We start from the raw sequence: 15,335 nt of genomic DNA on the forward strand, positions 1-15,335 counted from the left end.
CAGTGCCTAAGACTAAGATTAGCCTATGTAGAAGAAGCTATCCAGAAGTGTGAGAGAGGAAAGAACAAAGGAACCACTTCTCCACTAGATGATTTTATTCTAAGAGAATAATGTAGAAGTGAACGTATGAGAGTAAAGAGATTTTGAAATTTCTTTGAAACGGTGATCCATATGGATCAGAAATGTAACGTTTTATCAAAGTAACCTCCCTCTTTTACTAACACTTTCATTAAAAATTTATTGGTTTACTGTCTTAGATTATATCTTTCTAAAATATTGTTAATATTTTGTATAGTTTGCTCACATACATTTCAGATCTTGTTCTGTTCCCTTGAACAGAACATTTCTATCCTAATGATTTTAAATCTTAATACATATTTTATAATCAACGTATATCACAATATATTCAGAATCAGTTTGAGCCATATTCTGAAATAGATTAATTGTAGAATAAAACATCTTTTTTTCTAAATAGCACATAAGTAAAAGTGGGGCTAACTTATATGCATGTTATAGTGAAAATTTCCAATTATGTGTGTTCATTCATGCTTTTATTTAATGGAATATTCCATTGTTTAATTTCCAGTGAGATTTAAAAAACAACAACAACAAGAGCCACACTGGTATCAGAGACCAAAGAATAAATTAAAAAGCAAAATGAAAGAAGATAGAAATAAAACTAATTTTCTGCCAAAAATGTAGTATACTTTGCAAAATATCAAAGTCAGATTGAAAATATTGTTTAGCATTTTTAATTAATATGTTAATTGTAAATATGTTAAAACAAATTCATTTTAAAAAATCTAGTCTCTTTTTAATATACATGGTGTCTCTGTGTGTGTGTGTGTGTGTGTGTGTGTGTGTGTGTGTGTGTGATATATATATACCTTTATATGCTTACATCTAATCTAGATTTTTAATACCAGGGGAAGCAAAATGAAAAAGTTTATAGATGAAATGATCCATTTTTGTATCTGGATGTATTCCACTTTATGGTATATCTATGAATGTGCAAGCAGTCTTCAGGAATGGAAATATTTGCTGTTAACTTTGCAAACGATGTGACCCTTAAGTACCTACTAGGAACAATATTCAGTCTATAAACAGGATTTTGAGCAACCCATCTTGCCTTAGGAAAGGTAGTTTTTGGGACCAGATCATATATACTAAAAACCATTATCAGGCCCTCACCACATGCTGGGCACTCGGCTAAGCACTTCACCAAGATAAATGTCACCTGATCCTCAAATATATGAACACCATGAAATCAGTATTGTTACCTCCCCATTTTACCGATGAGGCGAAAGAGATATATAGATTGAGGAGTTGACACGGCTGCTAACACAGTCTTAACTCCAGATATGCTCTAACCTCTGCACTAGACCACCTCTTAGGTGCTATTTTATTTATTTTATTGCATACTCGGGGGTTAGAAGACTGTTCAACGAAGTTTTAGTCTCTTACTCTATGTTTTTCAAAGGTATCTTAACATAACACCTTAAACAAAAGCAGGTATACACACGTATGTGTATATAATATCAAGCTCTAATTTCTGTGGACCCAGGTGCAGTTTTTCCTTACAGAAGGACTGTGTAGTATGTTATTGTTTTTAATAGACTAAATGAAAAGTTGTTTTTATGAGGACTTCATTAAATGTCATCTAATCTTCTTTGCTTCCTGATTGAAAGAAGTCATTTTAAAGTAGATTAAACTTTATTTGGAGGAGGACTGGGGTAGCGGGGAGATGGTTGCAGGCAGGGGCAGGCACTTAGGAAGCTGTATGTTTATTATAAAAACTTTGCACATTCATGTGCAGATAAGTAATTTTTCAATCAGTAGACAGTATAAACACTTATCTGAGGGGTGTCTAGAAAAAAGGGAGGGGGAAAGAGCTTTGTCCTCACAAAGATTGGTTGTTACTAGTATAATAGGAAGACCGAAGATCTATTTCAAATAAACATAAGAGGATTTCTGTAAATTAACCAGTATTAGATTAGACATTATACTATAGTGTGTTTTAATCAGGATATAAAATTTGAAATTAATTTGTGCTGCTGTGCATTTGATTCAGTCTTGAGATGTGATATGAACATCTCTTTGAAACCTAGACATGACTGATAGAGCATAATCTAAATTTTTACATTAAGCTGCTTAATTTTAATATATTTGTGACCTTAACATGCATACAAAAATATTTTAATAGGTTAAGGAAATGGAAGGAATTCTAAAGAGACGATATCCCAATTCTTTGCCTGCTTTAATATTGGCTGCATCAGCAGCTGGTGATACAGTGGATAGAAATACAGTGGAGTTTATGGAAAAAAGGATAAAAAAACTAGAAGCTGATCTGGAGGGCAAAGATGAAGAAGCAAAGAAAAGCCTTCGGACCATGGAACAGCAGTTTCAGAAAATGAAGGTACGTGCCGGGTAGCCATGGAGATGGGGCTCAGAGGTGTACCATGGGGGCTGGGGGCTTCTTAGAATGAGACCGAAGAGTATGTCTTTGGAGGGCAGAGACCAAATAGAGGAATGAATTCCAACCCCACCCCCCTTTTAATCTATCTAAACGTACCTAACTTTTTCCTTTTTCCAGTCCCTATCCCACCCCCCTCTCCTGCCCCTGCTCACTTCCAGCCACTTCCTCCTTTCATTTCTGATTCCCAGTGCACACCAAGCATTTCAGTTGCCTTCGCATGTGCTCTTCCTACTTCCAAAATACCCCTGCTTCCACGTATCCCCAAATTTACACACATCCCTCAAAGCTGAACTTGAATGTGCTCCCTCTGTGCCGTCTTCCCTCCTCCCTTCCCTCAGGCCTCCAGACACACCCAGGTGCCCCTCTGCGCCGTGTTCGTAGGCCCATTATCGCAGTTATCATAGGACATTGAAATTTGCCATGTCACTCAGCTCACTGGGCTGTGGACTGAAGGCAGGAGCTGAGTTTATCTCTAGGATCTGGCACAGTGCCTGGCATGCAGTTGTAGCGCAATAAATACATTCAGTGATTGAATGAACTAAGCTCTTTCATGCCTCCCTCCACAGAGTAGACTGTTGGGTTATTTTGTTAATAATAATAATAATAAAGCTCCAATATGCAAATTCTAAGCTGACTTATTACTCCTATGAGATTTCTAAATTGATGTTAGAAGGTTGAAAATGTGCTGCTTCTTACAGATATCAGTAACCCCAACTGCTTTCCCTATTTATTCTCAGGGAGTATAGTGTGTCAGTTTGCATAGAGGAGGGTACACAATAATAGGTTTGCTTGTGAGGTTAAAGTAAGTTTTGGTGTATAAAAACTTGTAACGTTATGAAGCAACATATAATTAGGAAATTACATAACATATATTGAGAATATATAACGGTATGCCCTTCAAAGATAGGACTTCAACACATTTGCCTGACTCAAGGAACATGGGCTTGGAGGCATCAGAATATATGGTGAGTCCCTGAATGAAGGAAAAGGCAGGACCTGGGAGAGTGCAGGGCTTCGGTAACTAATGAAACGTTTAGCAGTGGTTTGTCGTTACATGGATTCTTTTCTACAGATTCAGTATGAGCAGAGACTGGATGAGCAGGAACAGCTACTTGCCTGCAAGTTGAAGGAGGCATCCCAGAACCAACATGACAGCTCCTCCAGAGTTAAAGCACTAGAGAAGGAACTGGATGACGTTAAGGAAGCCCATCAAATCACTGTAGGAAATCTTGAAGCTGAAATAGATGTTCTTAAACATCAGAATGCTGAATGGGAGCTCAAGAAAGATGATAAGGATGATCAAGATTTCCAGTCTATAGAATTCCAGGTGGAACAGGCTCATTCTAAAGCTAAACTGGTCAGACTCAACGAGGAGCTGGCCGCAAAGGGGAGAGAGATACAGGACCTTTCACAAACTGTGGAGAGGCTTCAGAAGGAGAGGAGAAAGATGCTCTCTAATCAGCACTCTAAGGCTAGGGAGGAAATGGCTGCCAAAAGGGTGAAGAAACATGTTCTGCACCCGGGTAAAAGAAATGCTAACTCCTCTGGAACCCTGGAGGGCAAGCTTTACCAACCACATACTTTTACTGATTCCGATATTTCAGAGGTTGTACAAGAAAACTGCAGATTGAAAAATGAACTGGAGAGATTAACTGTGGAGAGGAATGAGCTGAAGATGAAATCTGAAGTAGCAGTGAACCAATTTGAAAACTCCATGAAAAGGTAAAAATGTGACTTCGTCAGTATATGGAGACATAAAAAGATAAAAATTTAAAAATCATAGATGTATTTCCCCTGGATAATTAGCTTGACCCTGAACTAAGTTCATTACCAAATTTTAAGAACCTATATTACATTGCTAAGCACAGATCTGTTTCAGAGTTGGATCTTCTACCTATTGGAAGCTCAGATTCTAATGAACTTGAATCTTCATGTCAACCCAGTTCTTGGGCCGAGCAGTCTTACCTTTCTGCACTTATCCAAATGGTGTTGATAAGCTGACCCACTGGGCCTTCCTGCAAATGAATACCATCGTTTATGGTTGCTGTAGGCAGATAGCTATCAGAAAACAGCTCTTAGTGAAACTAGTTGACATTCTAAGAGGAAAAGGTCCTCTTCCAAAATAACTCTTCAGATTAGTTTTGTGATTACATCTCTTCATGCCTTGAAGTACTTCTGTACTCATCCCTTTCCTACTCAGAATCTCCAAGTACCATCTCCTGTCTCTTTCCTCTGAGCCTTCTTACATGCTCAGATCTTTTTCACCCGATCAAACCAAGTTCTGGTCCTCTGCCTTTCAGTAGCAGTTTCCCACAAGTAGCCTCTCCTTTTATTTCCCCCTGACTTCCTCCAAGCGTGGCTCTCATCCTCACACTCTTTTGAACCTGGTCTCTCAATAGCCTTTCTCAGCCAGTGGAGTTTTCTCCATCCTCATTTTCTGTGACGTTGTTGACTACACTGCCTTTTCTGAAAGGGTTTCCTCCTTAACGTCCATGACTTGGCACTCTGACTAAAGCTCTTTTTCTGCTCCTTTTGACAGACTCCTGACTCCTTTTCCTTATCCCTCCTCAAAAATCTGACTTTCTACCAAAGTTCAGGTTTTGGCTTTCTCTCTGTTCTCTGCTTTTTCTCCCTTACTAAACTCATCTGCTCTCTATGGCTTCTATGAACCACGACTCCTAGATTTACTTTTCAAGGCTTGTTCTCTTCCCTGAGCTCAGGTGTTAAATCTAAAAATGTGTTGGATTATTCCTCTTGGAATCAGTAGTATCACAGATTTTCTCTTTTTTTTTAACCATAAACTGGCTCCACCTCCCAACTTCCCCATCTCTGTCTATGACCATATTTTCAGTTGCCAGGCCCAGCTTTACCACCTTTATTCCTTGGGTTGACAGTCTATGGGTGCTTCCTTATAAGTATTAATTTTGCTTTTTTCCTTTTTATAGTGTGGTCTACTTGGTTTACTAGACAGTTTTCCCACCCCACTCTCCCTGATTTCAGTTTCCGTCTCCCCCAGTCATCTAGCTTAAAAACCATTAAAATTCTTTAAGTACTCCTGTATCTGAGTCACTCTGTTCTCCAGTGACTCCCAACTTCCTAAAGCATCAAGACTGAATTTCTTTACCTGGCATCTCAAGTCCCATCACCATTCTCATCCTGCGCCATCAGAGTAGTGTTACTTGCCAACTTTCTTTCCTGCCTTTTGCTCACTCATGTTTCATTTTCTAGGAAAAATATTACCTAGAACTTCTTAGAAATTTCTTGCTCCCATCTTCAACTCCTGTATAACTTATGTACCAAGAAGCACTAATTACACACCACCTAATAGCTCCTTGAGAACTGATGTATGATTATACTTCTTTTGCAACCTGTAGGCAATAATAGGTTTGATTATGAAGTTTAAAATAAGGTTTGGGGCGTACAGAACATGTGTAGTTTAATGTTTGTGAAGCAACATATGAATTGTGAAGTTATATAACATACATTGAGAATAGGTAACGTCATGCCCTTCAGAGATTAGGATTTCAGTACATTTGACTGACTTACGGAACCCAGAGTTAGAAGCATCAGAATACGTAATGAGTGCCTGAGTGAAGGAAGAGGTAGGACCTGGGAGAGTGCAGGGCTTCTACCAGAGAATGAGGATAGGAAGCACCTAACAAATGCTTATCGACTGCTTAGCAGCCGCATCTAATTGAGTCATCATGGCAGTCAGACTGCTTCCAAATTGAAACCTTGTTTCTTTAGTCCTGAATATGATAGTAGTAATGAAGCTGTTTGGAAAGAATCATATTCTTTCCTAAAAATAATTTAAAATTCAGGTTCTCCTATAAATTTTCCTATACATAATTTTTTTAGTATTGTTAATCTGTTTTTCAGACAGCTCTGGGCCTGAGAAGTGAAAAGTGTTTCCTAGGCCCAGATTTAGGCTGCTTTTTACTATAGTTCAGTTATATCACGGGTGCTTTAGATTTTTATGCTTTTCCGAGGGTCCTAATCACACTGTTTCCATGAAGAAATGTAGTCAAGTAAGCAACTGATATGTTTGTAGTTTGGGGATTGCTATATTAATAAGTATCAGCAGTGATTTACTAAATATCTGCTTTCAGTAAAATTGTCATTTTTTAATAATTTTTCCAATAAGGGGAAATGTTTATAAGAAATGTATCAGCTTTTTGGTATAACTTTACCGTTTACTGAACTGCCACTGAATGCATAAATTTTGTCATAGAGACAAACGAGTAGTCTCAGGTTCAAGTAGTCTCAGGTTCAGACTACCCTATGTCCTAAGAATTACCGTAAAGATCATTTTATTCTTGCAACCAGCAGCCAGCCCTGGAGTCATATGCATGGACCAAAAACTGGTGAGTGTTGCCTAGAAACAAACCACTGGAGAGTCTAAATAATTGGGGCAAGAAATCTGAGTTTATCTTAAAAGATAAAATGACAAGCTCTTTGCCTTAAATCCAAACAGAACATTTAGAACCTTTGTTTCTCTCAGAAAGTGCCCCAGGCTGGGGGGTGTCCAGCTCTGCAGCTTACTGATCTGGGACCCTAGATACATCACTCTTTCCTACAGTCAAGTTTGCCTTTATACAATTGAGTAAATAAGAGCAGTCTCATGGAGTGGTTGTAAGAACTCATAGGCAGTAATGTATAAAGCACCAAGCACAGTACAGTAGATATTGGTGCCTTCTCTCCCTTTGCTTCTTTAATTTCCAGGCTTCTTACACTATTTTTGTGCTGACTCTGAATTAGAGGTTGAAGAGCCACTTTTATGTGTGGTGTTCTTTCATTTGCTCTAAAGGTTCAAGGAAGAAACTGCAGCACACATCACATCCCTCAAAGCATCTCATGAGAGGGAAGTAGAGAAACTCCTTTGCCAAAACGCAGTCGAAAATTCTTCTTCTAAAGTAGCCGAACTAAATCGTAAAATAGCAACTCAAGAGGTAGGTGACTTTAATAAACTTTGAGTGTAATGCAATTTTTTTTTCAAGACTGTTGACAAAGTATCTGGAAATATTTTAACTTCAATTCTTGAGGTTGGTGATAGGAATGGGAAATTACTGTCACTTTCTTTTTTTTTAATAGAAGACAACACTCTTACCATATATGTGTTTAACTATTCTACTTTACAGTTATACCTTTAAGTAAGTGTTTTTGCAATTTTGTCCCTATATTTCTCAAATATATCTTCCTGTAAGTAGGTTGTAATAGATGGTTGAGGGATACATCCAATGTGATGGGGACCTTGTACTTAAACCTGAATGCTGAACCACCTCCTTCCACCCCAAGTCCCAGCTGCCAAGTCACTCTTCTTTCCCCATTACCTGTTGTTCATTAAATAATGTTTTGTGGTCATTCAGCCACTGGGGATAAAATAATGAACAGAGACATGTACACAACTACAGCCATTATGAAGCATAGTCTCCTGAGAATTTTTACAGGGCACGGTGACAGCTCATCTGCATTTCCTCAAGTGTGTCTTCCTTCTTGGATAGTATGTTTGTCAACTTGGAATAGTTATAAATATCTACTGTGTGGCCCATCTTCTGTGGTTTTTGCCAGTTGAAAAAACAGCATTAAAATAGAATTTGCAACTTACTTTCAAATGGTGTATCCAAGAAAAAAAGAAAAGAAAGCAAATATGGCAAAATGTTAGCAGTCGGTAATTCAAATTGAAGAATAGATGAATGTTCATTGTGCTCTTCATCTTTCTGTAGGTTTTAATACCAAACTGAGGGGGAAAAACTTCAAGAAATAATTATCTCATGATCACCTCTCCCACCCATAATTATTTAATAGGATTTTAATTAAAAACAAGTCTGTCAGTTGGGGAAGTTTGAGTATGGACAAGACAGGAGATATTATGAAATTACTGCAAATTTTCTTAGGTGTAAAAATGTTATTGTGGATTTGTAAGAAAATGCGTGTTGAAATATTTGGTGTATCTAAGGGTGAGATGTAATGAGGTCAGTAATTTAATTTCAGATAGCTCAGAAATAAAGAACGTTGACTGTTTTAATACTTGACTGAAAAAGATTTAAAGTGCTTTTTTGAAGTAACCATTATACAGCGTTGCAGAGAGCTTCTCTAGCTTTCTTACCCTCAAAGGAATGGGGTGTCTGGGCGGCAAACATAATATCAAGTGATTATATGATAAGGAGAGGTCTGGGAGGGATGGGGAAAGTAGTGTCATTAGGCCATAGTGCCATAAGTATCAATATGTAATTTTCCCAGAGGAGTTCTAAGTGTAATATTTTAAATTGAGAGTTAAATGAAGTCAGCATAGTCCGATTGTAGAAACAGTAAAAGTAAATCATTAGAGAAAAGAAACATGAATTTTTCCTGTTTTTGCAGCTTCTTGATGGAAGTATTTACTTACGTACTTCAGTTTCTTTGTCTAAAAATGAGACTTTTCACAGATGTTAGGTTTTATTATTTTAGTCACTAGCTCTTTAATAAAAACTATCTTAATTACAAAGTATAAAGATAATATTGGCCACTTTCTTCAAAATGTTTAAACTTTATAGAAGTTGATTTTAAGTGGTATTTTTCAGATCTTCAAAAGAAAAGTATTAGAGATAAAGAAGCCAAGTAGTTACATAGTTATTAATTTATGTGTGTGGTGTTATATATTAAACTTTGAAAGAAACAAAATGATGAATTTATTCAATGAGTTTAATTTATTCAGTGAATTTAATTTCTGTGGCAATGATGTTAGATTTTGGCAATTATAAAATATTAGGATCCTTTTTATTTTTTAATACAAACAAGTCATTAGTTCACTTTCATTTTTCAAATAATGTTCAAGGAAAAGCTTTATTAACTCAGTACTTCTAACATAATTTCCTAGGTACTTATAAAACATTTCCAAAATCAAGTTAACGAGCTGCAGGGTAAACAAGAGTCTCTTGTAGTTTCTCACGTTCGAGAAGAAATCCTACAGAAGGAGGTAAGAAATAACCAAAATATTCTGCTAATATAAGCTTTTCTTAACCATTTCAATCATATTCATATTTCTGTATAATTCTTTAAATTTAAATGTACAGAGATAACCCAGAAATATCTATCACATCAAGAAAATATTAATAAGAGCCAGCTTTCCCCAGATGAAGCTCAAATGTTAGTTGATTAAGTTATTTATATGTTTGTATTTGTCATTGAGATTTTCTGGGCAGTAGGGAAATGGGGCGAGTTTGGTTTGGCTGTTTTGAGTTTTTAGGAGGTAAAATTGGATGGTTAAGGCCATTTCTGCATTAAGTACTAAGACTATTTAATTTGGTTACGAAATAGGTAAAGAAATTATGACAGTGATGCTGGATCACTAAGAAGAAAACCATTATTGGAAATAGATCTTTCTAGAAACTCACCTTTTTTTTTTTTTTTTGCGGTACACGGGCCTCTCACTGTTGTGGCCTCTCCCGCTGCGGAGCACAGGCTCCGCACGCACAGGCTCAGTGGCCATGGCTCACAGGCCTAGCCTCTCCACGGCATGTGGGATCTTCCCGGACCGGGGCATGAACCCGTGTCCCATGCATCAGCAGGCGGACTGTCAATCGCTGCGCCACCAGGGAAGCCCCAAAACTCACCATTTTTATTACTCTGAGATTCTTTTGATTCTAGGAAGTATGAAAAACCAGATAAGCTGTGTATTCTGTTTGAAGCATATACATCATTTTTTTGTTATTCAAGGACTTATTAAATCACATGATAAAAGCAAAACATACAACTAATTGCATTATGGAAAGATTAATGTAAAAATACTCCACAATTATGCAACTATCTGTTTTAAAAATCTTGTTCTAGGAGTTGAAAGGCTATATAGTTCAGCACCGTGCATTCTCTTCAGTGTTTAAGAGGTACATAAACTTTGTTGTAATAAGCAGTAAACGTACAGAACCTCACAGACCTCAAGTAAAATTTGTAGGAAAACAGTAAAAGGAAGTATGTGTTCATGTTTGCAAGATACAGAGCAAGGTCAATTTTGGTCAAGTTACAGTGTTCTTAGTTTGAGAATAGCTAAATATTTTGAAAATAGAAAAGCTATAACACATGATTTTCAAGCCTGTTTACTGGAAAACTAAGTAAAGCACTCCATCTCTTGAATAAAGCTAATGACAGTCTGCCTTTTGATATGACCCATATTTATCATAGCTGTTTTACCAGGGCTAATTTATTCCCTCTCTGGTGCCCTGTGTGTTATGAGGCATTCCGTCTCAGGCCAGTGGGAATATAAACCATTCCCAGCCCGTATGAGCTCCAAGAATCGTTCAGGCTACTGTTTCCACTGGCTTCGAAACCACCTCTGGACAACAGACTAGGCAGCTATAGAGCTCATCTTGTTTGTTTCCTTTCTCTCATGAATTACAGCCCTGCAGTGCTATTAGCCAGTTTTGGGAAATAGTTGTTTCGTATATTGTCTGTTTTTTCTGGTTGTTTAAGAAATCCCTGTTGCTTACTCCACCATGGCCTCAGGTGAAAGCATAATAAACAGTGGTGAATTCTGTTTTATGACTGCTTTCTTTTTCTTTTAATTTATTTTTATTTTTGGCTGCATTGGGTCTTCCTTGCTGCGCACGGTCTTTCTCTAGTTGTGGCGAGCAGGGGCTACTCTTCGTTGTGGTGCTCAGGCGTCTCATTGTGGTGGCTTCTCTTGTTGCAGAGCACAGGGTCTAGGCGCACGGGCTTCGGTAGTTATGGCACGCGGACTCTAGAGCACAGGCTTAGTAGTTGTGGCGCACGGGGGTAGTTGCTCCGCGGCATGTGGGATCTTCCCGGACCAGGGATTGAACCCTTGTCCACTGCACTGGCAGGTGGATTCTTAACCACTGCACCACCAGGGAAGTCCCTGACTGCTTGTTTTTAAAGTAATTTTATAGAGCTACAAGAACACTGAGTGATTTCAAATTTTTCAGCATAGCTCAAGTTAGCTATTAGAGATTTTTAGTTCTCTTTCATGGTGTCATACTTAACCTGATTTTTTTTGATCCTTGATTCCTGCATTGGTTATCTGTGCATTCAAGTAATTGGTGTCCTCTTCCAGACTTTGCAGGTTTGCTACGGCAGAGACAGTTCTTTACCAGTCAGCTCAGTTTGGGTTTCTGGATGTGTCTGCTGGTCACATTCTTGGGCTTGCTTTCATGGTCTATTTTTGGGCAAGGCCACTGCCTGAGTTCTGAAGTTGGAGGAAGAGGGATGCCACTAGCTGAGTACAGTTGGACAGGATTCCTGGTTTGGTTCCCTACCCAAGTGAAGCTGTTGCCTAGCCTGTATCCAGAGTGCCAACTATGGCTTATGATCACTGTATGACTCTAAATGTTTACTTGAACCTACATTTTATAATAGAGGAGTCAAAATAGTAATAATAATAGTTACCGTTTATTAAGTGTTTACTAGGCACTGAGGTGTTCTATGTGGTTCTCACAATAACCCAAAAGAGTAGGTACTACTATTCCCATTTTATAGATGAAGAAACTGATGCTAAGAAAAATGAAATAGCTTACCTGAGGTCACCAAGCAGAATACAGAAATGCAAGCATTAGGACTCAGGGCCTCTGGCTCCAGGTCCAAGGCTCTCAGTTACTTTTTTTTTTTTTAATTAATTTATTTATTTTTGGCTGCATTGGGTCTTTGTTGCCATGTGCAGACTTTCTCTAGTTCCAGTGAGGGGGGGCTACTCTTCATTGCAGTGTGCAGGCGTCTCATTGTAGTGGCTTCTCTTGTTGAGGAGCACGGGTTCTAGGCATGCAGGCTCAGTAGTTGTGGCTCGTGAGCTTAGTTGCTCCGTGGCATGTGGGATCTTCCCAGACCAGGGCTCAAACCCGTGTCCCCTACATTAGCAGGTGGATTCTTAACCACTGCGCCACCAGGGAAGTCCCATCAGTTACTTTTTTACGAATCCCCTATCAATGGACATTCAGGTTGTTACCAGTTTTTTTCTATAGCATTCAAGTAGCAGGAAGCATTTTTGATCATACATCTTTGCTTGTGTATCCAGCTGCCTCCAATGGATAAATTCACTAAAATATAATAATTTTTTAAAAGTAAAGATTCAACCTTAATTTATACTCTTAAAGGTGCTTTTAAGTAGGTACAAATGAAGGGACGTTATCTCTAGTCTTTGTCTAGAACCAAATTTCTGAATTTAGGTAGTTTACAAATGAATGTTTAGCCTCTGAAAGGTGACTCCGTTGATTTATTCATGGATAATTGTTAAACACCTACTCTCTGCTGTGCATGGCTCTAGGTGCTAGGAATACTGAGGAGAACAAAGTTAGACAAAAATCCCTGCTCTCATGGAGCTTACGTTTTATTTGGGGAATCAGACAATAAACAAATGTAACTTTTGATAAATCAGATCAACTGAGACAACATCTGTTAAGTACTTAGCCTAGCACCTAGCACATGATACTGCCATAACTCACTACTGCCTGTCCTTTAAGAGTCAGTTCAGCCACAGCTGCCTCAGGTTGAGAATCCTGCAGCCCACCTCTCCTTCAGGTTCAGGACTCCCTCACTTACCACCTCACTGCTTCTTGGGCATCTCTCCATGGCAGCACATCATGTTAGAATTCTCATTCTCTCACGTGTGCCTTCCACTAGACCATAACTTCCCAGCTGGTGGACCTGGAATGGGTTACCTGTGGTCACAAGATGATGATGGCTGGAAAGGTCATCTAATGACAAACTCAGTCATTTTTCAATTATTAAAAAGTTTATAGAAGATGAAGTGATATTTGACCATTACAAGTATGACAATGCCTCTGACAACTTTCTTAGTTCAGTATGATTTTTTTTGTTTTGTTTCGGTGGGGGGGGGGGGTTGGTTTTGTTTGGTTTTTTGTTTTGTTTTACAATTTTTAGCAATCATAGTTTTGACATACTGCCCAGCACCCATCACCACAGCATGGTATGTATGGCATCTCCCCAGCCTTTCTGCAAATCATTCTAATTAAGGTCTGCTTATTTCTTTGGTCACTGATGATATCAAGGATGTCCCACACTTAAAATATTTAGATTTGCCTCTGATTTAATTTGCTTGTATTTTCACATTTTTTAAACTAACTTCAGAAGAGTATATCGGTTCTTTTTTTTTTTTTGTATTAGTGTTATTAAGTACTTGGGTGTTTCCATGTAAAGCATAATTGAATTGTTAATTTTATCCATTTTCATTTGCTTGTTAATTATTTTGCCTTTTGATATTAACAGTTGGCAAAGTTATAATTTTATGGTATAAATAAAATACAATTAATTTTTTTTATGAAGTCCAATATAAAGATCCCTCATGTCACCTCCATTTCACTCCCTGGTGCCATAAAAGTTTTACCATTTTCTCTGGGTCATGATATGAAAAAGGAGGTACTGCACTAGACTGTCATCTCCATGAGGACAGCGACTGTGTCTTTCATCTCTGCATCCTCAGATGACCTAAGAGACAGCCAGCACAGAAAGAGTTCGGTACTTCCTTATCTCTGTTTTATATGCATACATTCACGTGTGGAATGAATTATTACAAGTGACAAAGTGATATGAACCAGAAGATAATTACAAATAGAATTATAGGAAGTTGACAAAAGAGGATCCATATTTATTGAACTCTTTCTGTGTATTGGGTGCTTTAAATGTATTATTTAATCCCAACAGTAATCACACTATTAACAAATACTTTGTAACAAGGCTGAATACATCAAAGAAAGTGCCCAACTTCATTTTCTGCACCACAACCAGCCTGGCATACCTGGAAGGGAGAAAGTGGTCCAATCATCTGGAACCTTTTGGAATGTGAGGTCACTTCAGAACAAGGATGAGCCTTTACTTTCTGGATCAAGGGAATGAAAGCTATTATTTTAACAACTCCAGATACCTTTGATGTTAACAAAAAGCCTCTTATACAAAGAATATGCAGTGACTGTTCTTACTTCTTATGACTGCCTGTTAAAAATGAATTATTTCCTTGTCATCATAATTTCCCATTTATTTCATATCTCAATTTTAGATTACAAAACTCTTGGAAGAATTGAGAGAAGCCAAAGAAAACCATACACCAGAGATGAAACATTTCATGGTCTTAGAAAAGAAAATTAAACAGATGGAAATGAGACATGAGCAAAGAGAGCAGGAGCTTCAACAGGTGAAGTAGTAAATCACTTTTACATATTTGTACAGTTCTTCACATTTAAGTACCTCCCGTTTGCTATCGTTTTGTCATCCCTAGCAAATTACTTAAAAAGTATTTCCATTGTATATTGATTTTATTAAAAATAAATGTATAGCTTTTAAGAGAAAATAAGACTTTAATTCTTAAATACCTGAAAATTGGTTTGCCTTATATCTACAGAAATAGAGTAACAACTTTTGTATTCTGTTCTTTATTGTTGATGGATGCCTGAAAGTTAGGCATTTTACCTTGGGAACAGGGCTCTTGGGAACCGTGTTCCATATTTAAGTCATTTCAATAAATGTTAGTAAGAAACAGGCTTATATTAAAATGCGATCACTTAAAATCTTATTTGCCTAGCACCAGTAACATTGGGGTTACTACATGTAGCTACAAACAGATAAAGTAACAGAAATTAAAATGGGCAGAAGGGCTTGATGTGTTTTTAGGCACTAGCCTTGGTCTTGATATTTAGCTTTGCTTGAACAGTGTTATTAGTCTGCTTGGACTGCCACAACAAAATATCATAAACTGAGTGGCTTAAAAAACAGAAATCTTCTCACAGCTCTGGAGGCTAAAATTTACAATCAAGGTTTCCAACTGGTTCAGTTTCTGGTGAGAGCTCTTTCTGACTTGCAGATGAACTTTTTTCTCCATGTGTGCTCTGTGGGGTGGAGAGGGGGAGTAGAGAGAGAGAGA

General features: G+C 37.8%; 1 protein-coding gene across 1 annotated transcript in view; it reads left to right on the forward strand.

Moving 5' to 3' along the window:
* Positions 1 to 15,335, forward strand: part of CEP162 (centrosomal protein 162) — a 90,473-nt gene that overhangs the window by 62,795 nt on the left and 12,343 nt on the right. The window contains exons 22-26 of the mRNA XM_060168150.1: positions 2,204 to 2,416; positions 3,549 to 4,198; positions 7,284 to 7,425; positions 9,333 to 9,431; positions 14,475 to 14,609. Of these exons, the coding sequence (XP_060024133.1) occupies positions 2,204 to 2,416; positions 3,549 to 4,198; positions 7,284 to 7,425; positions 9,333 to 9,431; positions 14,475 to 14,609 (1,239 nt within the window). The remainder of the gene's footprint in view (positions 1 to 2,203; positions 2,417 to 3,548; positions 4,199 to 7,283; positions 7,426 to 9,332; positions 9,432 to 14,474; positions 14,610 to 15,335) is intronic.

Source organism: Lagenorhynchus albirostris, chromosome 12 (genome assembly GCF_949774975.1).
Source record: "Lagenorhynchus albirostris chromosome 12, mLagAlb1.1, whole genome shotgun sequence".
Lineage (NCBI taxonomy): Eukaryota > Metazoa > Chordata > Mammalia > Artiodactyla > Delphinidae > Lagenorhynchus > Lagenorhynchus albirostris.